At 45.7% G+C, this 25,820-nt stretch overlaps 1 protein-coding gene across 1 annotated transcript in view; it reads left to right on the forward strand.

Moving 5' to 3' along the window:
* The window catches only part of LOC124658462 (protein DETOXIFICATION 51-like), a 31,008-nt gene that overhangs the window by 4,798 nt on the left and 390 nt on the right, over positions 1-25,820 (forward strand). Inside the window, exon 2 of the mRNA XM_047196795.1 lies at positions 2,430-2,466. Coding sequence (XP_047052751.1) covers positions 2,430-2,466 — 37 coding nt within the window. The remainder of the gene's footprint in view (positions 1-2,429; positions 2,467-25,820) is intronic.

The following is a 25,820-nucleotide window of genomic DNA, read 5'->3' on the forward strand; positions in this document are numbered from 1 at the left end:
CATGTAGATATCATCAATAATGTGGCATGGAACATAAGAAATTATCGATACGTCGGAGACGTATCAATGCCCCCGTGGTTCATCCCTGCATATTTCAAGAAGACTCAAGCATCTAAGCTTGGGGATGCCCAAGGCATCCCCTTCTTCATCGACAACTTATCAGGTTTCTTCTCTTGAAACTATATTTTTATTCGGTCACATCTTATGTACTTTACTTGGAGCGTCTGTGTGCTTTTATTTTCGTTTTGTTATTTTCATTCTCTGAATAAATGCTTGTGTGGGAGAGAGACACGCTCCGCTGGTTCATATGAACACATGTGTTCTTAGCTCATAATGTTCATGGCGAAAGTTGGACTATTTCATTCATTGTTATATCGTTGGAAACGAAAAATGCTGCATGTGGTAATTGGTATAATGTCTTGAATAATGTGATACTTGGCAATTGTTGTGCTCATATAGATCATGTTTAAGCTCTTGCATCATGTACTTTGCACCCATTAATGAATAACTACATAGAGCTTGTTAAAATTTGGTTTGCATGATTGATCTCTAGAGTCTAGATATTTTACGGTTGAGGTGTTTGAACAACAAGGAGACAATGTAAAGTCTTATAATAGTTAGAATATGTTCATATGTGAGCTTTGCTGCACCTTTCATACTTGAGTTTGCTTCAAACAACCTTGCTAGCCTAGCCTTGTATTGAGAGGAATTCTTCTCATGCATCCAAATCCTTGAGCCAATAACCGTGCCATTTGTGTCCACCATACCTACCTACTACATGGTATTTCTCCGCCATTCCAAAGTAAATTACTTGAGTGCTACCTTTAAAATTTCTATTCTTTGCCTTTGCAATATATAGCTCATGGGACAAATAGCCTTAAAAACTATTGTGGTGAAGAATATGTACTTATGTGTCTTATTTCTTAATAAGTTGCTTGTTGAGCGGTAACCATGTTTCTGAGGACGCCATCAACTTTTACCTTTGTTGAATATCATGTGAGTTGCTATGCATGTTCATCTTGTCTGAAGTAAGGGAGATTTTCATGATCAAATGGTTCGAGTATGCATAATGTTAGAGAAGAACATTGGGCCGCTAACTAAAGCCATGATTCATGGTGGAAGTTTCAGTTTGGACAACTAATCCTCAATCTCTTATGAGAATATTAATTGTTGTTGAATGCTTATGCATTAAAGAGGAGTCCATTATCTCATTGTCTATGTTGTCCCGGTATGGATGTCTAAGTTGAGAATAATCAAAAGCGAGAAATCCAATGCGAGCTTTCTCCGTAGACCTTTGTACGAGCGGCATAGAGGTACCCCTTTGTGACACTTGGTTGAAACATATGCTATGCAATGATAATCCGTGTTAATCCAAGCTAATTAGGACAAGGTGCGAGCACTATTAGTATACTATGCATGAGGATTGCAACTTATAGGATATCTTATACATAACACATATGCTTTATTACTACCGTTGACAAAATTGTTTCTTGTTTTCAAAATGAAAAGCTCTAGCACAAATATAGTAATCAATGCTTCCCTCTGCGAAGGGCTTATCTTTTACTTTATTGTTGAGTCAGTTTGCCTATTCTTTCTATCCCAGAAGCAAACACTTGTATTAATTGTGTGCATTGATTCTTACATGTTTACTTATTGCACTTGTTATATTGCTTTGTGTTGACATTTATCCATGAGATATATATGTTGAAGTTGAAAGCAACCGCTGAAACTTATATCTTCCTTTGTGTTGCTTCAATACCTTTACTTTGAATTTATTGCTTTATGAGTAACTCTTATTCAAGTCTTACTGATGCTTGTCTTGAAAGTATTATTCATGAAAAGTCTTTGCTATATGATTCATTTGTTTACTCATTATCTTCATCATTTCTTCGAATCGCTGCATTCATCTCATGTGCTTTACAATTGTATTGATCAAGATTATGATAGCATGTCACTTAAGAAATTATCTTTGTTATCGTTTACCTACTCGAGGGCGAGTTGGAACTAAGCTTGGGGATGCTTGATACGTCTCAAACGTATCTATAATTTCTTATGTTCCATGCTACTTTTATGATGATACTCACATGTTTTATACACATTATATGTCATTATTATGCGTTTTCCGGAACTAACCTATTGACGAGATGCCGAAGAGCCTGTTGCTGTTTTCTGCTGTTTTTGGTTCCAGGAAGGCTGTTCGGGCAATATTATCGGAATTCGACGAAACGAAAGCCAAATATCTTAATTCATCGAGACGGACCAGAACACCGAAGGGGAGGCCCAGGGGCCCCAGACAATAGGGCCGCGCGGGCTCCACCCTGGCCGCGCCGGCCTATGGGGAGGGAGCCCTGGCGCCCTTCCGACTCCGCCTCTTCGCCTATTTAACTCCTCGTGACCTAAAAACCCGACACCAATTGACGAAACTCCAGAAAGACTCCAGGGGCGCCGCCACCATCGCGAATCTCCAATTCGGGGGACAGAAGTCTCTGTTCACCCTGCCGGAATGGGGAATTGCCCCCGAAGTCATCTCCACCGCCATCGCTGTCTCCATGATGAGGAGGGAGTAATTCACCCCCGGGGCTGAGGGCTCTGCTGTAGCTATGTGGTTCATCTCTCTCTTTGTGATCTAGTTGAATATCATCTATGTGCTACTCTAGTGATGTTATTAAAGTAGACTATTCCTCCTCCATGATGTAATGGTGACGGTGTGTGCATCGTGTAGTACTTGGCGTAGTTTATGATTGTGATCTCTTGTAGATTATGAAGTTAACTATTACTATGATGGTATTGATGCAATTTATTCCCCCTTTCATAGTATGTCGGTGACGGTGTGCATGCTATGTTAGTTCTCGGTGTGACTGCGTTGGTCTATCATGCACTCTAAGGTTATTTAAATATGAATATCGAATGTTGTGGAGCTTGTTAACTCCGGCATCGAGGTGCTCTTGTAGCCCTACACAATTAGTGGTGTTCATCATCCAACAAGAGAGTGTGGAGTGGTTTTATTATGTGATCAATGTTGAGAGTGTCCACTAGTGAAAGTATGATCCCTAGGCCTTGTTTCCAAACACTGAAACTCTGTTTGTTTACTGTTCTGTTGCATGTTTACTCGCTGCCATATTTTATTCAGATTGCTATTACCACTCATATACATCCATACAACTTGTATTTCACTATCTCTTCGCCGAACTAGTGCACCTATACATCTGACAAGTGTATTAGGTGTGTTGGGGACACAAGAGACTTCTTGTATCGTGATTGCAGGGTTGCTTGAGAGGGATATATTTGTCCTCTTCCTCCCTGAGTTCGATAAACCTTGGGTGATCCACTTAAGGGAAACTTGCTGCTGTTCTACAAACCTCTACTCTTGGAGGCCCAACACTGTCTACAAGAATAGAAGCACCCGTAGACATCACCCGGCAGGGGCTGGTGGTGGGCGGCGGCCAGGCCATGATCTGCGCCATCCCCCCCCGCCTCTCGCCGGTGCGTGGAGGCAATCTCGGGCTTCTCCGGCGACACGAGGTCGCCCATGGCAGCAACCTTTGGTTCGATGGTGGAGGTGGCCCTCTTCTTTGCCGGAGAGGGTCGGCTTGCGGTTGGTGGTGGTGGATCTATCGATCTATCACCATGTTCCGGCGGCGAGGTGGAGAGGCGTGGAAGCCCGTGACGGCTGATGTCAGCGGTGGAGGGCTGGTGTGGCCAGCCCGGGATGTCGCCGGCGTGGGGGTCCGACCTGAATAAAGGCGGCGGTCCTAGGGCCTCTCTTGCGTGAAGAGGAAGACCTACCGGAAGCCTGGACTCGCGATCTGGCCGGTGTGTTGAGTTTCGGAAGGCGCTGTCGGCAAGTGTAATAGTGCTTTTATTGCCTGGAATTGGATGGATCGGTGGTATTCGGTCGTGCGCACCATGCTTTTATTCCTACCGTTTGGTCTGGAGGGAGCGGCGCGAAGCTCTTTTCTGTGTTGACACCAAGTGACAACTGATCCATGGTGAAGTCAGAAGAAGAGAATATCATGAAGGCCGGATTGGAGGACTAGCTAATGGAGGTTCTAGTCTTTGCGCTGTTGAGGGGCCTGCTTGGTGTTCCAGACTTCACAACAATGATATGAAAGTGGGGGCGGCAGCACATGTGAAGTTCGGAGTCTTACCTTTCAGGGTGAAAACCCAAGGTCTGGCCTTAACTGATTGTGCCTGGCAATGTCCTTGTTGAAGGCTTTGTTTTGAGAGCGAAGACTATCTTCAGGGTGAAAACCTAAGATCTTTGATCGGGCGGCGACGATGCTAGTGCGTTGTTCCCTTCTTGGAGGCGTCGCTTTTGAAGAGTCTGATTTTCAGGTGTTGTCTTGGTGGTGGTTGTATTATTGTTGCTAGGGCTGTGATGTTGTAGCGGGACTTTTATTTCTTAGTTTTCTCTTTCTCTTTTTTTGGCTGTGTGCATCCGTAATGTTTTAGGGTATTGCGTTGTTGCAGAGGATTGGTATCCTTCGATATTAATATATTCCCTTTATCGAAAAATAAATTACTCTTGATGAGCTTATGATTAGATATTTTAGTCCGAATCAACAATTAAAGCAGTAATGAACTATGCACCTATATAGGTGATGGTAAGAATGCGTGGTAATAGAACACAAAGAAATAAACAGAGATAAATTTGAAGTGTCCTTACGTCTGATTTTGGACGATAGGGATGTGAATGATGTAACATATCATGCAGTGATCCATGAAACATGCGTGCATGCATGCATGCGCACGCGCGCTCGTCCCCACTCTCTTCTTATCCAAACGCACATGCATTATTAGGACATATATGCAGTATGCATGTAAGTCATCCTTGAGTCTCGATGCAATGCACCACCCATGTAAGCCTGTAAAGCAGATCGACATACTAATCATCGATCAATTTCTATGTCTTTTCACATGCGAAAAGACATATCATGTCCATTAGTATCAAGCATGCATTGTGTAGTTGCAGGGGTTACTATCCTCTCTAGTCTCTACTATTTGTCGTAGTTAAGTACTGCTACTCACAGAAACAATAAGTAGCTCCAGGTGAAGAGTTTGAATTGTTTTTTCGGCCAAAAGATTTGCCATTTTCATTGGTTAAAGAGAAATTTCTTAGAGATCTTAAAAACCAACTCTTGGCAAAGGAAGGCCAAGAAAAAACAAAAAGAAAATACTACCCCGCCGGCATTACATGACTCAATGCTTTTGCCCCGGTGAGACACCACATGGTTGCCTCATCTTTGATTTTTGCCACTAATATTTTCGAGGTAGAGTGGTTATTTTGGTATACTCAGGCTTCCAAACCAAGGATGGCATGAAAACCATAGTAAGACCCTTGAATTGCATCTTGCAAGCCGATGTAGCCGAGTAGCATCCATCATTGGTATGCTTCAGTGTTGTTATCGATGTGCTCGGTGTCAAGCATTTCTCAAAGCTTGGAGAATTGAACAAAGTAATCTAGAGAAAGTCACTCTTGGGCGATAAATCAAAGGAGCAGATGTTATGGCGCCCAGACCGTATCCCTCCCGTCTGATACAGTTGGAGATTCTTGCTCGACCATTTTGCAAAAATGACCCTACACTTTTCTCTAATTAGGATGTAGTCTCCTCAGATTTGTGTATAAAACCAACAAATCCTCCCGAAACCCTAAACCAAATCCCACACATCCAGCCGCCGCCGCCTCCTTACTCGAGCTCGGCGCCCTCCTTCGCTGCTGGCGTCGAACCGGCAGCCTCCTCGTCGCCGGATGCACGGTGCTGTCCTCCGCCTACCACGGCGCCACCCCGCAAGGTACCAAACGGCGTCGTCTCCATCCCGCCGCCGCCTCCTGCGCGCGGCAACTCCGGCGGTTGGCACTGCATCAGGCGGTCCGCCGCTCGCGCGCCGCCGACGTTGGATCGACCGCCTCCTTGTCGAGCACCACCAACGTCGGACGGGCCGCCTCCTCGTCGCGCGCCACCTCGCACCGTGGTCAAGCACGGCCGGGCATCATCCAAGCCGCCGCTAGCTAGCACGTCCGAGCCGCGGCGTCACGGGTGGACGCCGGCGGCGGGCTGGATCTAATTTTTTCTTTTCTTCCTTTGGATCGAGTGGTGTTTCTGTTATCACCAGAATTTGACCGGATCAGAGGTGGGCCGCAATTGGAGATGGGTTTGAAGAATATATATATAGAAGAAATGCATGAATCGGCCTTGTGTACCAAGTTTGGGCTAATTGCCCGTGTATCTGTACCATAGTAGGATACGTGTCGGTTAGAAGTTAGAGTTTAACCCGTGCACGGTTAGGTGCACGCCTGAATTAGAAAGTCCCCCGGACTATAAATATGTATCTAGGGTTTATGAAATAAACAACAACCAACGTTCACCACAAACCAATCTCGGCGCATCGCCAACCCCCCGTCTCGAGGGTTTCTTCCGGGTAAGCACCATGCTGCCTAGATCGCATCTTGCGATCTAGGCAGCACACGTTTATTCGTCCTCCATGCGTTGCTCGTACTGAAGCCTTTTTGATGGCGAGCAACGTAGTTATCATAGATGTTTTAGGGTTAGCATTGTTCTTCGTATCATATGCTATCGTCGTGCAACCCTTAGGCATCTAGCCGCCCTTACGCCTGTCACGGGTGTAAGGGCGGCACCCCGCTTGATCACTGTTTAGTAGATCCGATCCGTTATGATTGCTCCTTATTCTTCAAGGATTAGTTTAATATCTGCATTGTTAGGCCTTACAAAGGGTTGGAGGATCCAGCGTCGTGTAGGGTGTCGTTTGCTAGCCCTAGACAGGACGTTCCGAGGATCAACCTCGTGTTGGTTTTTAGGCCCTGTCTAGGATCGGCTTACGATCACCGTGCGCGGTCGCGAGGCCCAATCACGAGTAGGATGTTCCGATTGTGCGGTGAAAACCCCAAATCGTAGTAGGTCGCTTCAGCTTTATCTTGATCAAGCAGGACCACCATCCGATCGTACACCTCGTACGCATCATGGGTGGATCGGCTCTTTGAGCCGATTCACGGAGACAACTCGAGAGCCGATCGAGGCTCGTATTTAACGTTTACGTGTATGCCATGCAGGAAACTAAGCGAGGCATCATCCAACACCTTCCCGACCAGGTATAGGTCGGGTGGCACGCCCTTGCATCAGCATGGGACGTGTGTGCAGAAGGCTTTGCGGGCCATCGCTCGGAGGGACCAGGGGCCAGCCGCAGTCCTGGGAGATTCCCGGCTCTACGGTGTTGCCCGTCGCTGCCCGCCGGTGGGTTTCTGACCGCAACACATTCTGGCACGCCCGGTGGGACAATCTTCGACATCCACCGCATCGCCATCTACATCTGAGATGGCGGAAGGCACTCCGGTCAAGTACGAGGGTCGGACCGACGAGCTCAAGAAGAAGCATGACGAGATCAAGGCAGTCCTCGAAGCCGACCTCATCGGCTCTTTTCACGTAACCCGCTCACATGGCATCGGGTGGAAAGGGTTCTCACCTAAGGCGCGCTCGATGGAGTGGACCTGTCCACCCCGTCAGAAGAACGCACCAGGTCGCTGCGTCAGGAGATCAACTTCATGGTGGCTCATTCGCTGCACCGCCATTCTGAGAGCCTGGTGAACACTTTGGAGCGTGTCGCTCTTCGCGTGATCCAGGAAATCATGAGCCATCAGTACTCTCGTCAGGACCGGCTCGGGGACTTACCAAGGAGAGATGCCACTCCGGTCCCGTCCACCGCTGCCGTTCGCGTTGGCAGCACCGAAGTGCCGAACTCATCGGCATACGTCGTCTACAAGATTGGTGGTGACCCTAGTTACTACCAATTCCTACATGAGGCGCCCAAGGAGATCCCGCACGGATACACGTGCGCATACGTGCCGACTGCAATGAATCGGGCACTCTCGAACCAGGCTGCAACAGCAGGGACTTCGGAACGAGCGGGAGGAACGTCGGGAGCGGATATTGAGAAGCGAGACGTGGCTAGCTAAGTATGCCACTCCGACAAACCTTCGAGCTCAGCTCCTGCAGTTGGCTCGGAGCTGGAAAAGCAAGCATGGCTGGCTAAGTATGCCACCCCGGCGAATCTTCGGAGTTCGACGCTGCAGCCATCACCGCGGATCAGATTTGTACAATCTCGAAAGATCAGTTCGGCATGATGCCGAAAAAGGAGGACAATCGGCTATTCCAAGCCGTACCCTAATGAGTACGAATTGATCCCACTACCACCCAAATATCGACTCCCTGATTTCACCAAGTTTAATGGATCAGATGGTTCCAGCTCCATCGAGCATGTGAGCCGATATTTGGCACAACTGGGCACGATCTTAGCATCAGACGAGCTGCGTGTGAGGTTCTTTGCACAGTCCCTCACAGGATCGGCTTTCGGGTGGTACACATCGCTGCCACCGAACTCAATCCGGACTTGGAAGCAGCTTGGAAGAGCAGTTCCACATACAGTATCACTCAGAGGCTTCCGAGGCTGGTATTGCCGATCTAGCACAAGTACGACAGAAGCGCGGGGAAACAGTGTCAGAATACATCCAGCGCTTCAGGACCGTTAGGAACCGATGCTATTCGGTTCACGTAAGTGAAAAAGAAGCAGTCGAGTTGGCGGTGGTGGGTCTCTCATCATCGATCAAGGACGTGGCCTCCCAAGCAGACTACCCTTCATTGGCGCACATGGTGCAAAAGCTGCCGGCATATGAACGGCGCCACCCGGATGTTTACCAGGACAAATTCAAGCGTGCGGTGGTCCTGGTTGAGGCGAACGAGGATGAAGGTGCTCGCGGGAGATCAAGAGGTAGCAGTGGCTGAATGGACTCGGGCGGCAAGCCCCATGTCCTGTAAGTGGGTTAGGCCACAAGGTCCTCCAAAAGGGTTCGACTTCGACGTGACCAAAGCTGAGCAGATTTTCGACCTCTTATTCAAGGAGAAGCAGCTAAAGGTACCCGAAGGCCACAAGATCCCCACGGTGCAGGAGCTGAACGGAAAGCCATACTGCAAGTGGCATAACACGTTCACCCACGCCACTAACGACCGCAGGGTGTGGCGTCGGCAGGTCCAAATGGCGATAGAACAAGGGCGGCTAATTTTCAACCGGTACGCCATGAAGGTCGACACACACCCCTTCCCCGCCGTTAACATGGTGGAGTATACTTACCATGGAGGGTGCCAGCCAGATTTCTCGTGCAATATCAACATGGTGGGACCTGGGCACCACTGTGGTAAGGACGGAGATGAGGGCAGCTGCTCTCATAGCAAAGACACAGAGGAAGCCGCTCCACGCGATCGGCTCCGCCACGACGGCAAGCGCTACATCACAGAGGGAGAAGTGAGGAACGTGAGATATCAGCGACCTCTCTCTGATCACCTCCTCAACAAGTATGTGGGTCAATATGACCAACGCCGATGGTACAACAACGAGGATGAAAGAGATCGGCTGGCTAGGGACGCCAGGAGACAACGTCGGCATGATCGCGACGAGGAGAGGTATGAGCGCCATGCCAAGGAAAAGTCGAGAGAGCAAGACGACGTGGATAGGCACTGGGACTGCCCCTTCTTCAGACACTGCTGGGATTCAGGAATGAGCCGATTGCCAACAATCGGCAACCGCCCGTAATGCAAACAAAAGAAGAAGGATGCAGCCTAACGTGTCCGTGTTCAAGCGTCTAGGGCCTCTCCCGCCTCGGAACAAGCATGTTGAGTCCGCTCGGGTGGAAGATCTCGAGGAACTAGAGGACGATGATGAAGAAGAAGACAAGTATCATCGGCCAAGGTGGTGCCCCGATGGGCTCAGCCCGTTCCCAAAAGCGAAGGGTTCAGCGTCTACGTGGGTTGGAGGAAGCCGAAAGGTTATACCCGCACACGTTGAGGAAGGCGCGGCCTCGATCTGGCCGCTAAAATTCAGCGAACCCCGGACGAAGAAGGTCGACCACAAAGGAAAGAGTGGCGCCCTGAGACAAAGAAAGCCGATGATGAGGCATCGGCCGGCACAAACATGGTGTTCATCCTTCCAATGGAGTTTAGTGCTCCAGGATTAGACGAAGCACTCGTGGCACAACTTGATCGCGGCCCACGGCCGGTCATCTTTGAGAAGTCACGAGAAAGCATCGACGTGACAAAGGGCGGGGTTAGGTTGGTTTTATCCACCGGCCTGACCGTGTAACAAAAGCAACATCGATGAACGAACGTGGCGATGCCGATCCAGGAGATCGGCCCCAAGGATCTATGGAGGAACGTTACAAAACCTTCATCGAGCAAACAACATGGAGGCCGATTCCAGCAATCGGCCAAAATTATCCTCACCATACATTTTGCCTGGGTTCAATGACGATCTAAGGGGCAATGGGTTTACGTCGGCTGATGAGCTGGAAGAAGTCCACACTGGTCCTAACAGAGCCGACGTTCACATAGAGTGCCTTGGCTAATCACAGAGCCGATTTCAGCAGTTACCTGGCAGAATCGGCTCGGGGGGGCACCTAATCAGATGAACATGTGCGATACATGTGCAGTGAAACATTGGGGGCCGATAGAAAAATCGGCCCGTAATTTTTTTTTCTCACGCAGTTGAGGAACAAAGCCGATGCATAGCCATCGACTCTAGCAAAATGACACAGGAGCTACCCGCTGCGTGTTCAGGGCACAAGGCAATGCTGTCAGAGGAGTTAAGCCGTTGGTGATTATCTACATATCGGCTTTCAACGGAAGGAAAGTGATCGGCTCGGCTGGCTCTGCATGGTAGCTCTCTCAGACATGATCGAGCCCGGGTCTGTTTGTCTGAATTATGTGTCCTCATCACTGTTTTCACCTCGACTGAGGCTCGGGGGGCAGCTGGCCTCGTGGATGCTCTGTTTTTAGAAGCCGATTGAAGAGTCATCGGCTGGCCCCGCAACGCAATTCCTCTCAAAAGCAATGAGTTCTTGCAAAAGAGGGATCCATCATCACCGATAGAGAATTGGCTCTGGGCTATCTGGTTGCTGTAAAGGAACAGAGCAGGGGATATCTGTACTACAGAAGTCTCGGCTTCAACGACAAGTTGTTTCAGCAGCGGTTTTAGGGCTCTTTTGAAGGCATTGGTCTGCCTCATTGTCCACCAGAGCTCCAAGTCATCGGTCGAAAAGGTGAAGGATAGATCGTGAAGGATTGGTACGTTGACATTGACTTATTGAGCATTGACCAAGTTCACGATCACTCAAAGAGATGAAGAGCGGATTATGGGGGACCGATGTGTGGCAATCGGCTCATTAAACATTGACCGAGTTGACAATCGGCTAAATTAGCATAAAAAGGAATCGGCGAAATCAAATTGGAGAAATTCTTCATTGATAAACAAGATTTCTTACAAAGAAAGAGCCGATTGCTCAAGGGAGGAAGAACAAAAGAAGGGTCTGCTGACCAAACTTCTATTACTAGACCTACACTAGTAGATCCTATCTACGGGCCGTCACTGCCCTCGTCGTCGTCGTCCTCGGAGCTCTCATCGGCACTACTGCCGATGGGCTCCTCGTCGCTGCTCCCGTAGCCCTCTACGGGAGCTTCATCCTCTTCTTCATCATCGCTGTCGTCGTCGTCCCACCACATGCGGAGGCGTTTCGCTGGCGGGTAGCCCTCGAGGGAGTCGTCGTCGTCTTCCTCCTCCTCTTCTTCAGAGGAGGGGCAGCCGTCCCAGGGGAACAGGTCATCCTCGCTTTCCGATTCCAGTTCCCCATCGGCGAGGAACTGGAGATCTTCATCCCCGCTGGTCAAGGACTGGTCGTCCTCGGACCAGATGGAGGAGGCGTGGTCTTCCTGGTCCCATTCTTCTGGTGCGCGTATGTCCACCAGGAAAGACCGGAAGAGGAAGATGAGGAAGAAGACATGGCTACGGAGGAATGGGGGTTCTTTGCCGATGGCTAGTACGGAGCAGGAGGGTGAAAGGGCGAACTGCTCGACGCGGTTAAATAAAGGATACAGTGGAGGTTCAATGCCACAGCAGTTTCCGAGGAAGTGGTGCCCAACAGAAGGAAAAAATAAGTTGTCAGGCCACGCAGAGAAGTGGAGGAGGCAAGGCATCATGATGAAGGATTCTGCGGCGGTTTCTGCTCTGCCACGACATGACCCGACGAAGGAAAAGCGTAATGATTTTGGAAATGTCATTTCCAAAACCAGGGGGGCATGTGTTATCACCAGAATTTGACCGGATCAGAGGTGGGCCGCAATTGGAGATGGGTTTGAAGAATATATATATAGAAGAAATGCATGAATCGGCCTTGTGTACCAAGTTTGGGCTAATTACCCGTGTATCTGTACCATAGTAGGATACGTGTCGGTTAGAAGTTAGAGTTTAACCCGTGCACGGTTAGGTGCACGCCTGAATTAGAAAGTCCCCGGACTATAAATATGTATCTAGGGTTTATGAAATAAACAACAACCAACGTTCACCACAAACCAATCTCGGCGCATCGCCAACTCCCCCGTCTCGAGGGTTTCTTCCGGGTAAGCACCATGCTGCCTAGATCGCATCTTGCGATCTAGGCAGCACACGTTTATTCGTCCTCCATGCGTTGCTTGTACTGAAGCCTTTTTGATGGCGAGCAACGTAGTTATCATAGATGTTTTAGGGTTAGCATTGTTCTTCGTATCATATGCTATTGTCGTGCAACCCTTAGGCATCTAGCCGCCCTTACGCCTGTCACGGGTGTAAGGGCGGCACCCGCTGATCACTTCGTTTAGTAGATCCGATCCGTTATGATTGCTCCTTGTTCTTCAAGGATTAGTTTAATATCCGCATTGTTAGGCCTTACAAAGGGTTGGAGGATCCGGCGGCGTGTAGGGTGTCGTTTGCTAGCCCTAGACGGGACGTTCCGAGGATCAACCTCGTGTTGGTTTTTAGGCCCTGTCTAGGATCGGCTTACGATCACCGTGCGCGGTCGCGAGGCCCAATCACGAGTAGGATGTTCCGATTGTGCGGTGAAAACCCCAAATCGTAGTAGGTCGCTTCAGCTTTATCTTGATCAAGCAGGACCACCATCTGATCGTACACCTCGTACGCATCATGGGTGGATCGGCTCTTTGAGCCGATTCACAGGACAACCTGAGAGCCGATCGAGGCTCGTATTTAACGTTTACGTGTATGCCATGCAGGAAACTAAGCGAGGCATCATCCAACACCTTCCTGACCAGGTATAGGTCAGGTGGCACGCCCTTGCATCAGCATGGGACGTGTGTGCAGAAGGCTTTGCGGGCCGTCGCTCGGAGGGACCAGGGCCAGCCGCAGTCCTGGGAGATTCCCGGCTCTACGGTGTTGCCCGTCGCTGCCCACCGGTGGGTTTCTGACCGCAACAGTTTCTTATGGATCCATAAGTTTTGTGAATTGCTTTACATGGATCCACCGGTATTTGTTATGGATCTACTAGATTTGTGAATCTCTTTACATGGATCCGATGCATGTTTCACATGGATCTTATGTACTCCCTCCATCTTAGTTTAAATTATCCCTAGGTCGCCAATTTAACCTATATAATTTAAATTATATAATGCAAAAATTATATCGTTAGAAAATACAACATCTAAACTTTCCATGATATAATTTTTATAACATATAACTAACACTAGTCACAATGGAAGTATCATAAGTAGTATCATGCATGCCATGTTGGTAAAAATCTGATGTGACGCATCAATTAATGAGGTGAGAGATGAGTGTGGTATCATAGCACGTAAAACTAGAAAACTTAATGGCAAACACATGATGTACATAAATTTGCATTGAGATTCTACAAAACATTAAATATGATGATACTATGATACTATCTTCTGATACTATGCATTGTGGGGTAGTATCATAAACTAATATCATGTGCATGATACTAGTGTCTGATACCTCCCATTGTGACTAGTCTAATGCTAACTTGATCAAATTTGCGATCTAGGGGTACGCGCATGCCTAATAAACTGTGAGAGAGGGAGTAATATTTTCATGGATACTTTTGTTTGACTCTGTTAGATCTTATGTGGATAAATATTACTTATAACATATTGTGAAGAAATTTATAAGATCTAAAATGGATACACAGTGTTTGTGAAGAACTTATTTTGCTGTGTTAGGTATCCATCTTCAATTTGTGAAGAGCTTCAAAATAACAGGGTTGGATCCATGTAGCAATTTGTGGGGAACTTTATAAACAACAGAAGGACTTCTACCTAGGAATTTGATAAAATATAGGATCTTTTTGCAAATTTAGCATCACCAATCTTGATGCAATGGACGGTGGGAGATATGGTCTAGGTGCCATATCGTCCTGGCAAAATCCACGTCCACTCTTGGGTGTTAATTTTGGACACCCAAAAGTCATTTTCTAGAGTTAGCACTTGGTCTTTTTTTGTTAGATCAAAGATAAGCTAGGCGATATCTTTGGGACGAAATCCATTGAGCCAAGATACCACTTTCTTCCTGTTACCAATGGTAACTTTTGTAGCCAAAAGATACCGCAAGTAGTTCATGACGTTGCAAGGGTTTCTAGGTCCAACCCAAGGAATGGGCTCCTCGTCCTTTCATGCCATAGCCATCTGAAGCGAAGTGCCAAGGATTTTTTTTTTTTTTGAGATTTGGAATCCCAAGTCATCCGTCATTTTTTGGATTTGCGGACCATCTCAATAGACTTTGCATTTACCGATGATGACCTTATTGTGCAATCGATACATATAATAAAGATAACTGTAATTGACAATGTAAATAGCTATAGAATGTATCCATATAGAGATGTTCGTGTGAATCTAAAAAAATATAGAGATGTTCGTGACGGAGCAGAAGGTCAAACAAAAGATGGACTAACAGCGTGGATTGATTTATGCAGAGAAAACATACTTAACGTACGTGCATTTTCTATATTAAACCGTGTATGTTCTAGAGTTCTCCAGCTAACATGATCAGACTGTTTTCGTCAAATAAAAATCTTGATCAGACTGGCACTAACCACACTAGCCAGTGTGAGCATCTTTTTCCCATTCTTCCTTGCTCGTACTGTCGTACATGCTGTCTCCCACATGCACGCAACGATAACCAAATCAAATGTTTATGCCAAATCAAAGTCTAAATATACATATAGTTTATACATGAATGTCAGAAGCATATATATCAACCATATATCGCCATTTCGATCGTGTCTGCCCTGATACAGTGATATGGGTTGAGAGATATGAACTCCATAATAATTAATAATAACTACTGATAGCTAGCTTCTTCAGTGATGTGCGGTGATCTGATGCTTAATGCCATAATTAGTCATAAATATTTTCTCCAAACTTTGCTTAAATAGAACTGCAATTGTGACATACACATGTCAATCAGCATATGGAAGTTATATCAGCTCACTCTCGATTTTTATCTATAGTGTCTGCTATATGGCCGGTGCTATATTGATCAATTTTTACCTACCTACAGTATATATATGTCACTAGTGACGTTAATTAAAGTAGTACGTCTAGCACGTTCAATAATTCGTGGAAAGGATAGTTTACGAGGAATGGCAGGAACATGAACTAACAATGCACAAATGGCGATGATTAATCAGATAGAGGAACCGATAGGGGATAGACTTGTATATTACACACATCCTGAAGCAGTGTGCTTCCAGACCTGCATTGCTACTAGTGGAGACTGGATACAATATCTGCCGGCCTACATGCATCATGCTACTGCATGTGCACAGGCAACAATTGATCTGGAGACGATATACATCGGTATGTCGGCTAATTGGGTGATTAGGACGCATGGCCCTAGTACATGCCTTATCGAGAAAAAGATATTAGCAAATGAGCGAGCCGCATCTGGAGGTGTTCCGTATTTTGTATATGTACATAATGGGTGGCAGGTTGACATGCAACCTAGTTGTAGGACATTTGCTAGTATCATATAGTACTGAAACTTGTTAAATTCATAATTTTACATTGATAAATTAAATACTATTTGTTATTCACTGTTTTCTAATGAGTGCTCTCTCTGCCCAGAAGTATTAGACTTACAAGGTCTGCGTTATCTAAAGTTTAGCTTTGACACTCCTCCGTCACAAAAATAATTTGCTCAACCTTTTCTAAATACGGGTGTTGCCTTCTTGTCGTGACACCACTGCAACAAAAACTTCTTGTAGAGGCACTTCATGATTTGCCTCTACCAAATTGTTAAATAATAGTGTAGAGACACTTTCCTTCAGTAGAGACACTTCTTTTAGACACCATCTAAAATGTCTTAAGTGTAGAGACACTGGTTGACACTTTTTTTTTGTCATGAGCATATAGTGGTATTTAAGACACTTCCTGAAATGACCTTACATTATAGCTACAGATAGAGTTTGAGACACTATTTATATTTTGTAGATGCACTTTACATAACTTTACGGCATTCAATATAGTACTGATAAGATTTTCTTTAAGAGTATTAGCAAGATGTTGTGTGAGGCCAAGTGGTTAGATGAGTAAAAACTATTCCTCAAGGTTCGAGGATTGCTTCGAACTTTTTATAATTTATTATATCTATGCTATAGAATAATGACATAAAGAAATGTCTTTACTAATGTTTTATAAAGTGTATGGACAATATGTAGTGCCCCTACGAATGTCTTCCAGTATGTAAATATAGTTTTGGACTGTCCTTTAGTCCTAGATACACTGAATGTAGTGGCACATATGTGACACTTAATAAATCGTCTCAACTGTAATGTGGAGGTAGAGATACCGTCTCTACAAGGAAAAAATAATGTCAATATGGGCTGCTTTTGTTGTAGTGCACGCACCACCTTGAGCGGCCACAATGGCGGGACCGTCGGCCATGAGCCACGGAGGAGCATCGGCTTCCGCATCGGCCGGCTACCACACCTGCGTCGAGAACACCTCCAGCAGAGGCGGGGATGCATCTTGTAACGGGGTTGACATTGTCCCTCATTCAATGGTAAGTAAAATTCCCCTTTTTGATTTGGGTTAGGTGTTTTTTTAATCTGTCATGGCATGGTGTAATTCATTGTTACATTTAGTCGTTGGTGTTAGATTAGGCGTGGGAGTGTTAGATGTTGTCGCCGTAGTGTTAGATGTAGTGTTAGTAGTGCTTCGACAAGCACGGCGGTGACCGCGCCATGGCAGAATCACCGCATCCTTGGCATTGACAATTCATGCCTCGTCATCACCGTGCTATAGCATTGACAAGCTAGTCCATGCCACATTAGTGATCATCGTGGCCATTCATTGGTATTGATCATCATGTTGTAGAACTGGAAGCTTCTGTAGAACTACATCGAGCCTTTGTAGAGGGGGATGATTTCATCCCAGTCGTGCAGCTCATGCCTGATATACCAGGCTTGATGGCTGTTGTCAACACGTTAGACCTTCCCAGGAAGCATAAGGGGTGGCCTGCAAGGGTGGTGTTATATTGTGATCCAAATTCATTCTAAATTGGAGGCTAACTTCTAACAAGCGGAGCGAGCTTCCCGTCGCCAGTAGGCTTGGGCCGAAGCGTCTATATATACCTCTTGTAAGCCGCCGGCTATGATTTATCAGATTATAAGATAACACACGGCATTTGTAAACACCATCCGATATAGTGAAGTTTTGCTGGCCGGCGTCGGTGGTTTTTTTCCCTTTGTGTTGGAAGGATTTTCCACGTTAAAATCTTATGTCTCCGCTGCGTTTTCTTTCGCTGCGTTTTCTTTCGTTCTTCATTATTTACTTGTCGCTTTATAACAGGTGGGGCACCATACCCTATATAGGGTGCCATATTTCTATGTGCAGGTTTGTATCACGGACCTCAAGTCGTCCGTTCCGTTAGCTGTTGGAGACGGTGCTAGCTAAGAAGGTATGGATCAAGCAGCAGTCCGTGAAGACGCCAATCCAGACCGGTGGCTGTGGTGCGAGAACCAGGTGTACATGCATTGTCACTCTAGCAGGCTCTCGTCTTCTTCAAGGGGTGGAAAAACTTCTTCATAAATAGCAAGGTGACCGTCAACGACACACACTGATGTTTGAGTACATGAACGACGGCTTCGAAATGCAGATGTACACCTCCGCCGTGGAGGTGGTGTGGAACTGCAACAAGCATGCCCCGCGCCATGCCGATTACTAGGCTAAGAGCATGTACAATAGTGCCTACTCAGCAGGCTATAAAAAGATCCACATCAATAAAATCCTAGTTAGAGCTAAGAGAAAGGAAGAGAGAAAAAAGAAAAGGGCGCTTCATCTATCGCCAGCTCTAGCACAAGAACCAAAACCAGTACAGCCCGCATGCAGCTAGTGGCAGACTCTTTGCCGGCTATATGCATTGAGCGCATATTTGCTTGTGTCTTGCATGCAAGCACAGCTATCAAAAAAATAAGTATTAAATATTTGACAAAGCTAACCTTATAGTCAATCTATTGTATAAGTGCATATTTATGATGGCTCTAGTTGACATGGCATGAAGTATATAGCCAGCTGATGGCTATATTATTGCTTTTGTTCTAAGTACGGCTCAATTCAAATTAGCTATGTAGCCACTTTTGTTGCCGACGCGCACCTGTCATGTCTCTTGTGGCGAAGCACATAATATGGTAGCCGGCAGCCGGTTATAATAATTTACCACATCATCTATATAGTGAAGTTTTGCTTGGTAAGTCGACACAACTATATATAATGTAAACGCCTTCCGATATATATAGTGAAATTTTACTTGGTAACAACTTCCGATATAGTGAAGTTTTACTTGATAAGTCGACACAACTATATATAATGTACCGTCCCGTGATTAACAGACAGACTCATCTGAAGAGCTCCCCGGCCGTGTATGGAACTCACGGTGGAATGCATGCATGGATCGACACGTATGAACTCACCGAGTCATCAGGTGCTGTCCTGCCGATTCCCGAATCGACTGCCCAGGCCGGCCAGCCCCTGCAGGCGGCCTGCGTGCACAGATAAGATCGCACGCCGACACTTATGGACACACGTGCATGCATGGTACAAATTATCTGTTCGAAGTTGGATGAACAGAAAGGATGGTCGTCACGAGATACCTGTGGTGACTTTTCGAGATTTTTATTGGAATAGAGTGTAGGGGCGTTCATATAGATAAGTATGCATGTGAGTATATGCGTTTGTACTGTTTCTAAAAAGCTTTTGATGGAAGAACCAATTTATAGTTGAATGGTTACGATAGAGGTACAGCTAGCCCACTATAAATTAAACCTCATGTTTGTTGTTTTGATGTCTCATAAAAACATGAAATACTATTCTTTGTTTCAAAAAAGAAACATGGAATACTTTTTTATTCTCTGGAAGACGACTTTCAATAATTGTGAGGCGCCCGTGCTTATATGGCTAGGATATGTGTGCGTGGGGTTGTGTTTCGAACAAAAAAACTTATAATGAATCAATGATATAGAAGCTAGCATGCGCGCATGCATGTGGCACACACATAGTTGTCAGAATTATGATTTTACGATTCTAGAAGTTAAGATCCTACGACTTTAATTACGACCCAAACTAAGTGAACGATTTTACGATTCTGCAAGGTAGAATCTAAGATTTTACGATTCTAAAAGTTAAGATCCTACGGTTTGCGATCCGACCATAGAGGTTCCGATCCGATTCAGAATCACGATTTGACAACTTTCACTTCCAGGCGGTCTATTGTTTTACGTATTTTCTTTGAACGGCGGTCTGTTTGGAAGAACCGAGAGATTTCATTAACGAACAAACGGTGGCCATACATTCTATAGAAACGGACATAAAAAGTGAAAATTACACACAGTTACATGCATTTTGCACTAAGGCCCTCTGTGGCTTTCCTAGAAATGTGATCGAGGACAACACCAAAACCACCACCGACGAGCTCGCCGCAACCAACCTCAACGCCACTAGGGATGAAACCACTTGGTGAGAACAGGCCGGAGCCAACTGCGATGAAGCAAGAGGGCCTCCGGTATGCCATATAAGCTTGGAGGTTGTAGTAGTCCATCGGGCGCTGGCCGGAGAACATCGTCACGCACCGCGCGAGGTGGGAGAGGTCACCGCTCAACTCCATAGATCGACGACGAGGACGCCTCCATGATGAATCTACCATGGGAAACTCCACTTCCCCTGTGCAGCATATCCGCTGAGCAGCATACCGAGGCGAGAGGACCTCCTTCTTTTCGTCTTCTCCATGACGAGATTTAAGAGGGGAATCGAGCCCATGGCGTCCCGCCTCATATCTTCATCGAGCCTTGACTAAACTAAAACACTTATTTTTAAATGATGGTGCTGTTATATTTTTTGGTACCAAACAAGGTACAATTCACGCCACTCGCTTGGCGTGCAGTGACACGGCATGTTCCTCGGCACGTGCGTATACGTGGAGCCACGGCACGCGTACGTGCGTGCATATGGTTTTTTATCTGGTGTGGCGCAGTCATGCAGCCTGATCTGGGTGGCGAGCTGTCGGCCCATGGAGTGACCTGATAATCATCGGTCGATTGCAGGTGCTGCGCCGCACAGTTTGATCAAAAATTAACATTTGTTGGCCAGAGATAGGCTAACATTGGCAACTCAATTTGTTTGGAACACTGCCAATGCAATGCAATGCGATGCGATGCAATGCAATGCAATGCGATGCAATGCAATGCAATGCAATGATACACGATCTTCCGGCCAATCAAGATCCCACGTCCCTACGTACGTACGTGGACCATATGCATGCATGCACGCGTGCAGTACCGGCCGGTACTATACTCCCGCGCGCGGAGATAATTGCATATTGCTACCACAATTGAGGCTAGGGCTTCAAAAAACTACCACTTTTCGGGCCAGTTGCAAAAAACTACCACTTTTGCGTCTAATTGCTTCAGAAAACTACTAATTGTGTGTAACACTCGGTTTGGTCCAATTTAATCATGTTTCTGACAGAAATGGCCCACCATTTGATCAAGTTTTCTATCTGAATGACATGGTGGGCCATCTCTGTAAAAAACTTGATCAAATGGGCCAAACCGGTTGTTACACAGAACTGGTAGTTTTTTGAAACCATTAAACACAAAAGTGGTAGTTTTTTGCAGTTGACCTGAAAAGTGGTAGTTTTCTGAAGCCCTAGCCGCAATTGTGGTAGCAATATGCAATTTTCTCCTCCCGCGCGCCATAGTAGCATGAACTGCCCTAGTTAGCTGGACTTGAGCGCCGACACTTCACTGTCCTAGCCCCTAGCTCCGTACGCGCACTTTTCTGAATTATTGCTCCAGTGACGGGCAACCAACGTCGGACACGCTACAGCAAAGTAACCTTGCATGCTACTGTGAGTCCTTCCGTACGTCGTTCAAAGTTTCCTTCCTCTAAACCGCTTTTCAAAGATTTTCTAGGCATTGGAAGATATGTGTTTGTGTAATTCTTGGAAGACGGTAAGCATTGATGCAACCAAAAGAGCCAATCAAAAAAGTGGCGCCTATTAGAAGAGTGTCAAAATGAAGTTTGATGAACGCAAATTCGTCGACAAGGAGTACTCCCGAATGCAAATGAAGAGGATCTAAAAGGCTATGTCAACTCGGTGGGTAACATGTGATGAACCTATTCCATGCCTACCATGCAAACATTGAAGGTAGACCGGAAAGTGCCATGAACGCGGCAATATGGTAAGTGCTTGGCCGTCCCTATTGTGTCTTTTATTAATCGGCTATGCATTGATGTGTTTCTGTTTTTTTTTTTTGCTTTAAGCCATGTTACATTGATACACTAAGGCAAAGGATTCGCCTTGCTACATTGATACACCAAGATCAAAGAGTGTGAGAAGTGGAGGCAAACATGCCTTTAATTGGCGAAGATACCCGACATCGTCATTGATTTAGTAGCGCAGCTGGCAACCTCGGCGGAACACCCTATCGGCAATAAGAAGGCTAGCCTAGCCGCGATTGAAGTGGCTTCATCCGATAGGGCGCAAGCGCCGATCGACAAGAAGTGCCTCGCCGATGTCGCAATGAAGTTGCTCATTCGGGGCGAAAAGAGTGACGAGAGGTGGAATTCCTTGTTGTCGGCGCAAGAATAGAATATCTTGACTGAGAAGGAGATAGTCGCAGTAAAGAAAAGGAAGGAGGACTTCATGATTCTGACCGCCTACACTACAAAAATGTGCGACGAACTGAAGGCGGCACACATGTTTTACCGTGACATGATCTAGCAAGAAATTGACGTTCGAAGGGCAGCGGTGGTGGCATCGGCATCAGCAGTAGCTTCGGCATCGACCTCGATGACGGCATCGGTGACTACGGCGACATCTCATCAGCCAATATATTTGCGACTACGACCGTGACAACAACTTCGGTGTCGGGCGAGCAGGCCCACGTCGTGGTTGTGGACGAGCACGAGCCGTCGTCCACGTCAGGAACCAAACTCATTGATCTAGGTTTATTTATGCCTTGGTTCTGTAACATCCTTGTCGCCATAAGCGATGATCTGTGGTGGGAACTTTGAACTGTAACTTTTGAATGCCACGATCCTATTTTGATTTAAATTCTACTGTAAAAAAAAATGCTTGGAGCGCACGTTTGTGACAGTGGCTGCCCCAAATACGGAACCATGCGGCAGCCCCCAATGGACTAATCTGGTGCTTTTACGAAACATCGTTGTTGTTTGGGAGACGCCACTGAAAATGTTTTTAGTTGTAAACAATGATTAGATTTGCTTGCCGCATTGACACTGATCATGCTCTTAGACACATCCATCTTTACCCCCTTTTTTTGAAGGAAAAAGTCCATTCTAAATCTTGAACTCAGAGAAGGTTAGACAAATTAAACTCTCAAATCAATATCTCAGTAATTTGCACCCTGAATTATTCAATGCCTGTTTAAATTGAATCTCTGGCACCAATAACTTGAAGTTAATTATTATTACTTTTGCAACCTTGATTAGTTGTCCATATTGAAAAAATTAGGGGGAACGAAAACTTTTTCTTAAGACTAATTAGATGAATTGCCTTAATCTGTCTGATGATTTGCCTTGATTTATTTGTTATAATGAATTGCTTCGATCTGCTGGTAGATGAATTGTCTTGTTTTGCTTGTTGAGTTTTGTCTTGAGCTACCCAAAGAACAATATCTCTAGTGGCAAAACGAATAACTCACCTAATAAAACACATGTGTGACTTAGGAAAAATTGTTTTCCTTTTTTTTTACATCAAACCCTTCTCCTTATGGCAACATGAGTGTTCCATCTTGAAGTTCCTCTTGGTGTTCTAAATCTAGCTCCAAATCGAGTGATTCAAAGTTCCGCTGTTAGCTAATGAAAAGATCTACAACTTGGCGTTGGTTTCATCCTCAAATTCGTTACAGATTTTCTTGAGTAAATAAAGTTCTGAAAACATGCATATTCACTGTTTGTTAGATTTGATTTGTTTTACAAAACCTTTTTGAGAAAACTCAACTGTGGGTGAAAGTCCTCTACAGTAGCTTCATTTTTTCATTGGTCTCACCTCAAATGACCACCTAAAATTGAAATGGTGCACATATCAAGTTTTTGTCAGATCTGACTTTGTCCAGGAGCTTGGAGACGAATTTGCGAGTGAAACCAATTGCATTAGAACCGTATAGTCAATACCTTTCTGATGCAACTGACCTCATAGTTTTATGATTTTTCTACGATTTTTGGCATACTGATCTCATTTTCTGTACATTCAGATTCAAGCAAATTCCTAAAATAGTATGATTAACCTTTTTGAGTGAATCCAATTGGGTTAGTCTTGTATTAGTATTGGTCATCTAGGAAAAATACTGTTAGTCTCTGTTAATGCATATTGGTTACTGATAATAACATGTGTGTACTACATGAGTTATTGGACCAAAACTTTTTGGTTTATTTAAAACCCTTGACCAACTCTTTTTATTAGAAATGGGCAACCTTTGTTTTGTTGGAGATATGCCCAAGAGGCAATAATAAAAGTGGTTATTATATATCTTTATGTTTATGATAAATGTTTATATACCATGCTATAATTGTATTAACCGAAACATTGATACATGTGTGATATGTAAACAACAAAGAGTCCCTAGTATGTCTCTTAACTAGCTTGTTGATTAATGGATGATTAGTTTCATAATCATGAACATTGGATGTTATTAATAACAAGATTATATCATTGTATGAATGATGTAATGGATACACCCATATTAAGCGTAGCATAAGATCTCGTCATTAAGTTATTTGCTATAAGCTTTCGATACATAGTTACCTAGTCCTTATGACCATGAGATCATATAAATCACTTATACCGGAAAGGTACTTTGATTACATCAAACACCACTGCGTAAATGGGTGGCTATAAAGGTGGGATTAAGTATCCGGAAAGTATGAGTTGAGGCATATGGATCAACAAGGGATTTATCCATCCCGATGACTGGATAGATATACTCGGGCCCTCTCGGTGGAATGTCGTCTAATGTCTTGCAAGCATGTGAATAAGTTCATAAGAGACCACATACCACGGTATCGAGTAAAGAGTACTTGTCAGAGACGAGGTTGAACAAGGTATAGAGTGATACCGAAGATCAAACCTCGGACAAGTAAAATATCGCGAGACAAAGGGAATTGGTATTGTATGTGAATGGTTCATTCGATCACTAAAGTCATCGTTGAATATGTGGGAGCCATTATGGATCTCCAGATCCCGCTATTGGTTATTGGTCGGAGTGAGTACTCAACCATGTCCGCATAGTTCACGAACCGTAGGGTGACACACTTAAAGTTGGATGTTGAAATGGTAGTATTTGAATATGGAATGGAGTTCGAATATTTGTTCGGAGTCCCGATGAGATCCCGGACATCACGAGGAGTTCCGGAATGGTCCGGAGAATAAGATTCATATATAGGATGTCATTTTATGTGAATAAAATGTCGCGGAAGGTTCTATGGAAGGTTCTAGAAGGTTCTAGAAAAGTCCGGAAGAAACCACCAAGGAAGGTGGAGTCCACATGGGACTCCACCTCCATGGCCGGCCAACCCTAGTGGGGAGGAGTCCCAAGTGGACTCCCCTTAGGGGCCGGCCACCCCCCATATGGGAGGTGGAACTCCCACCTTGGTGGGAGTCCTAGCTAGGCTAGGTTTCCCTCTCTATGGAAGGTTTTTGGTTCGGGTCTTATTCGAAGACTTGGAGACCAACTCTTGGGGATCCACCTATATAATGAGGGGCATAGGGGAGGGCCGGACACACCAAAGCCACAAGTTGGCCGCACCCCCTTGAGGCCGGCCACCCCTCCCAAACCCTAGCCGCCCCCTCTCCTCCATAGCTCCCGCGTGCTTTAGCGAAGCTCCGCCGGAGTTCTCCACCGCCACCGACACCACGCCGTCGTGCTTGTCGGATTCAAGAGGATCTACTACTTCCGCTGCCCGCTGGAACGGGAGGTGGACGTCGTCTTCATCAACAACCGAACGTGTGACCGAGTACGGAGGTGCTGCCCGTTCGTGGCGCCGGAACCGATCGTGATCAAGATCTTCTACGCGCTTTTGCAAGCGGCAAGTGAACGTCTACCGCAGCAACAACAGCCTCATCTTGTAGGCTTTCGAATCTCTTCAAGGGTGAGACTCGATACCCCCTCGTTGCTACCGTCTTCTAGATTGCATCTTGGCTTGGATTGCGTGTTCGCGGTAGGAATTTTTTTGTTTTCTATGCAACGTTATCCTACAAGTGGTATCGGAGCCGTGTCTATGCATAGATGGTTGCACGAGTAGAACACAATGGTTTTGTGGGCGTTGATGCTCTTGTTATCTTTAGTTGAGTACTTTGCATCTTTATGGCATAGTGGGATGAACGGCTCGGACTAACTTTACATGACCGCGTTCATGTAATGTCCCAGGTTTAGAGACGATCGAGGGGTAGATTTTAGA

The sequence above is a fragment of the Lolium rigidum genome, chromosome 1 (assembly GCF_022539505.1).
Source record: "Lolium rigidum isolate FL_2022 chromosome 1, APGP_CSIRO_Lrig_0.1, whole genome shotgun sequence".
Classification (NCBI taxonomy): Eukaryota; Viridiplantae; Streptophyta; class Magnoliopsida; order Poales; family Poaceae; genus Lolium; species Lolium rigidum.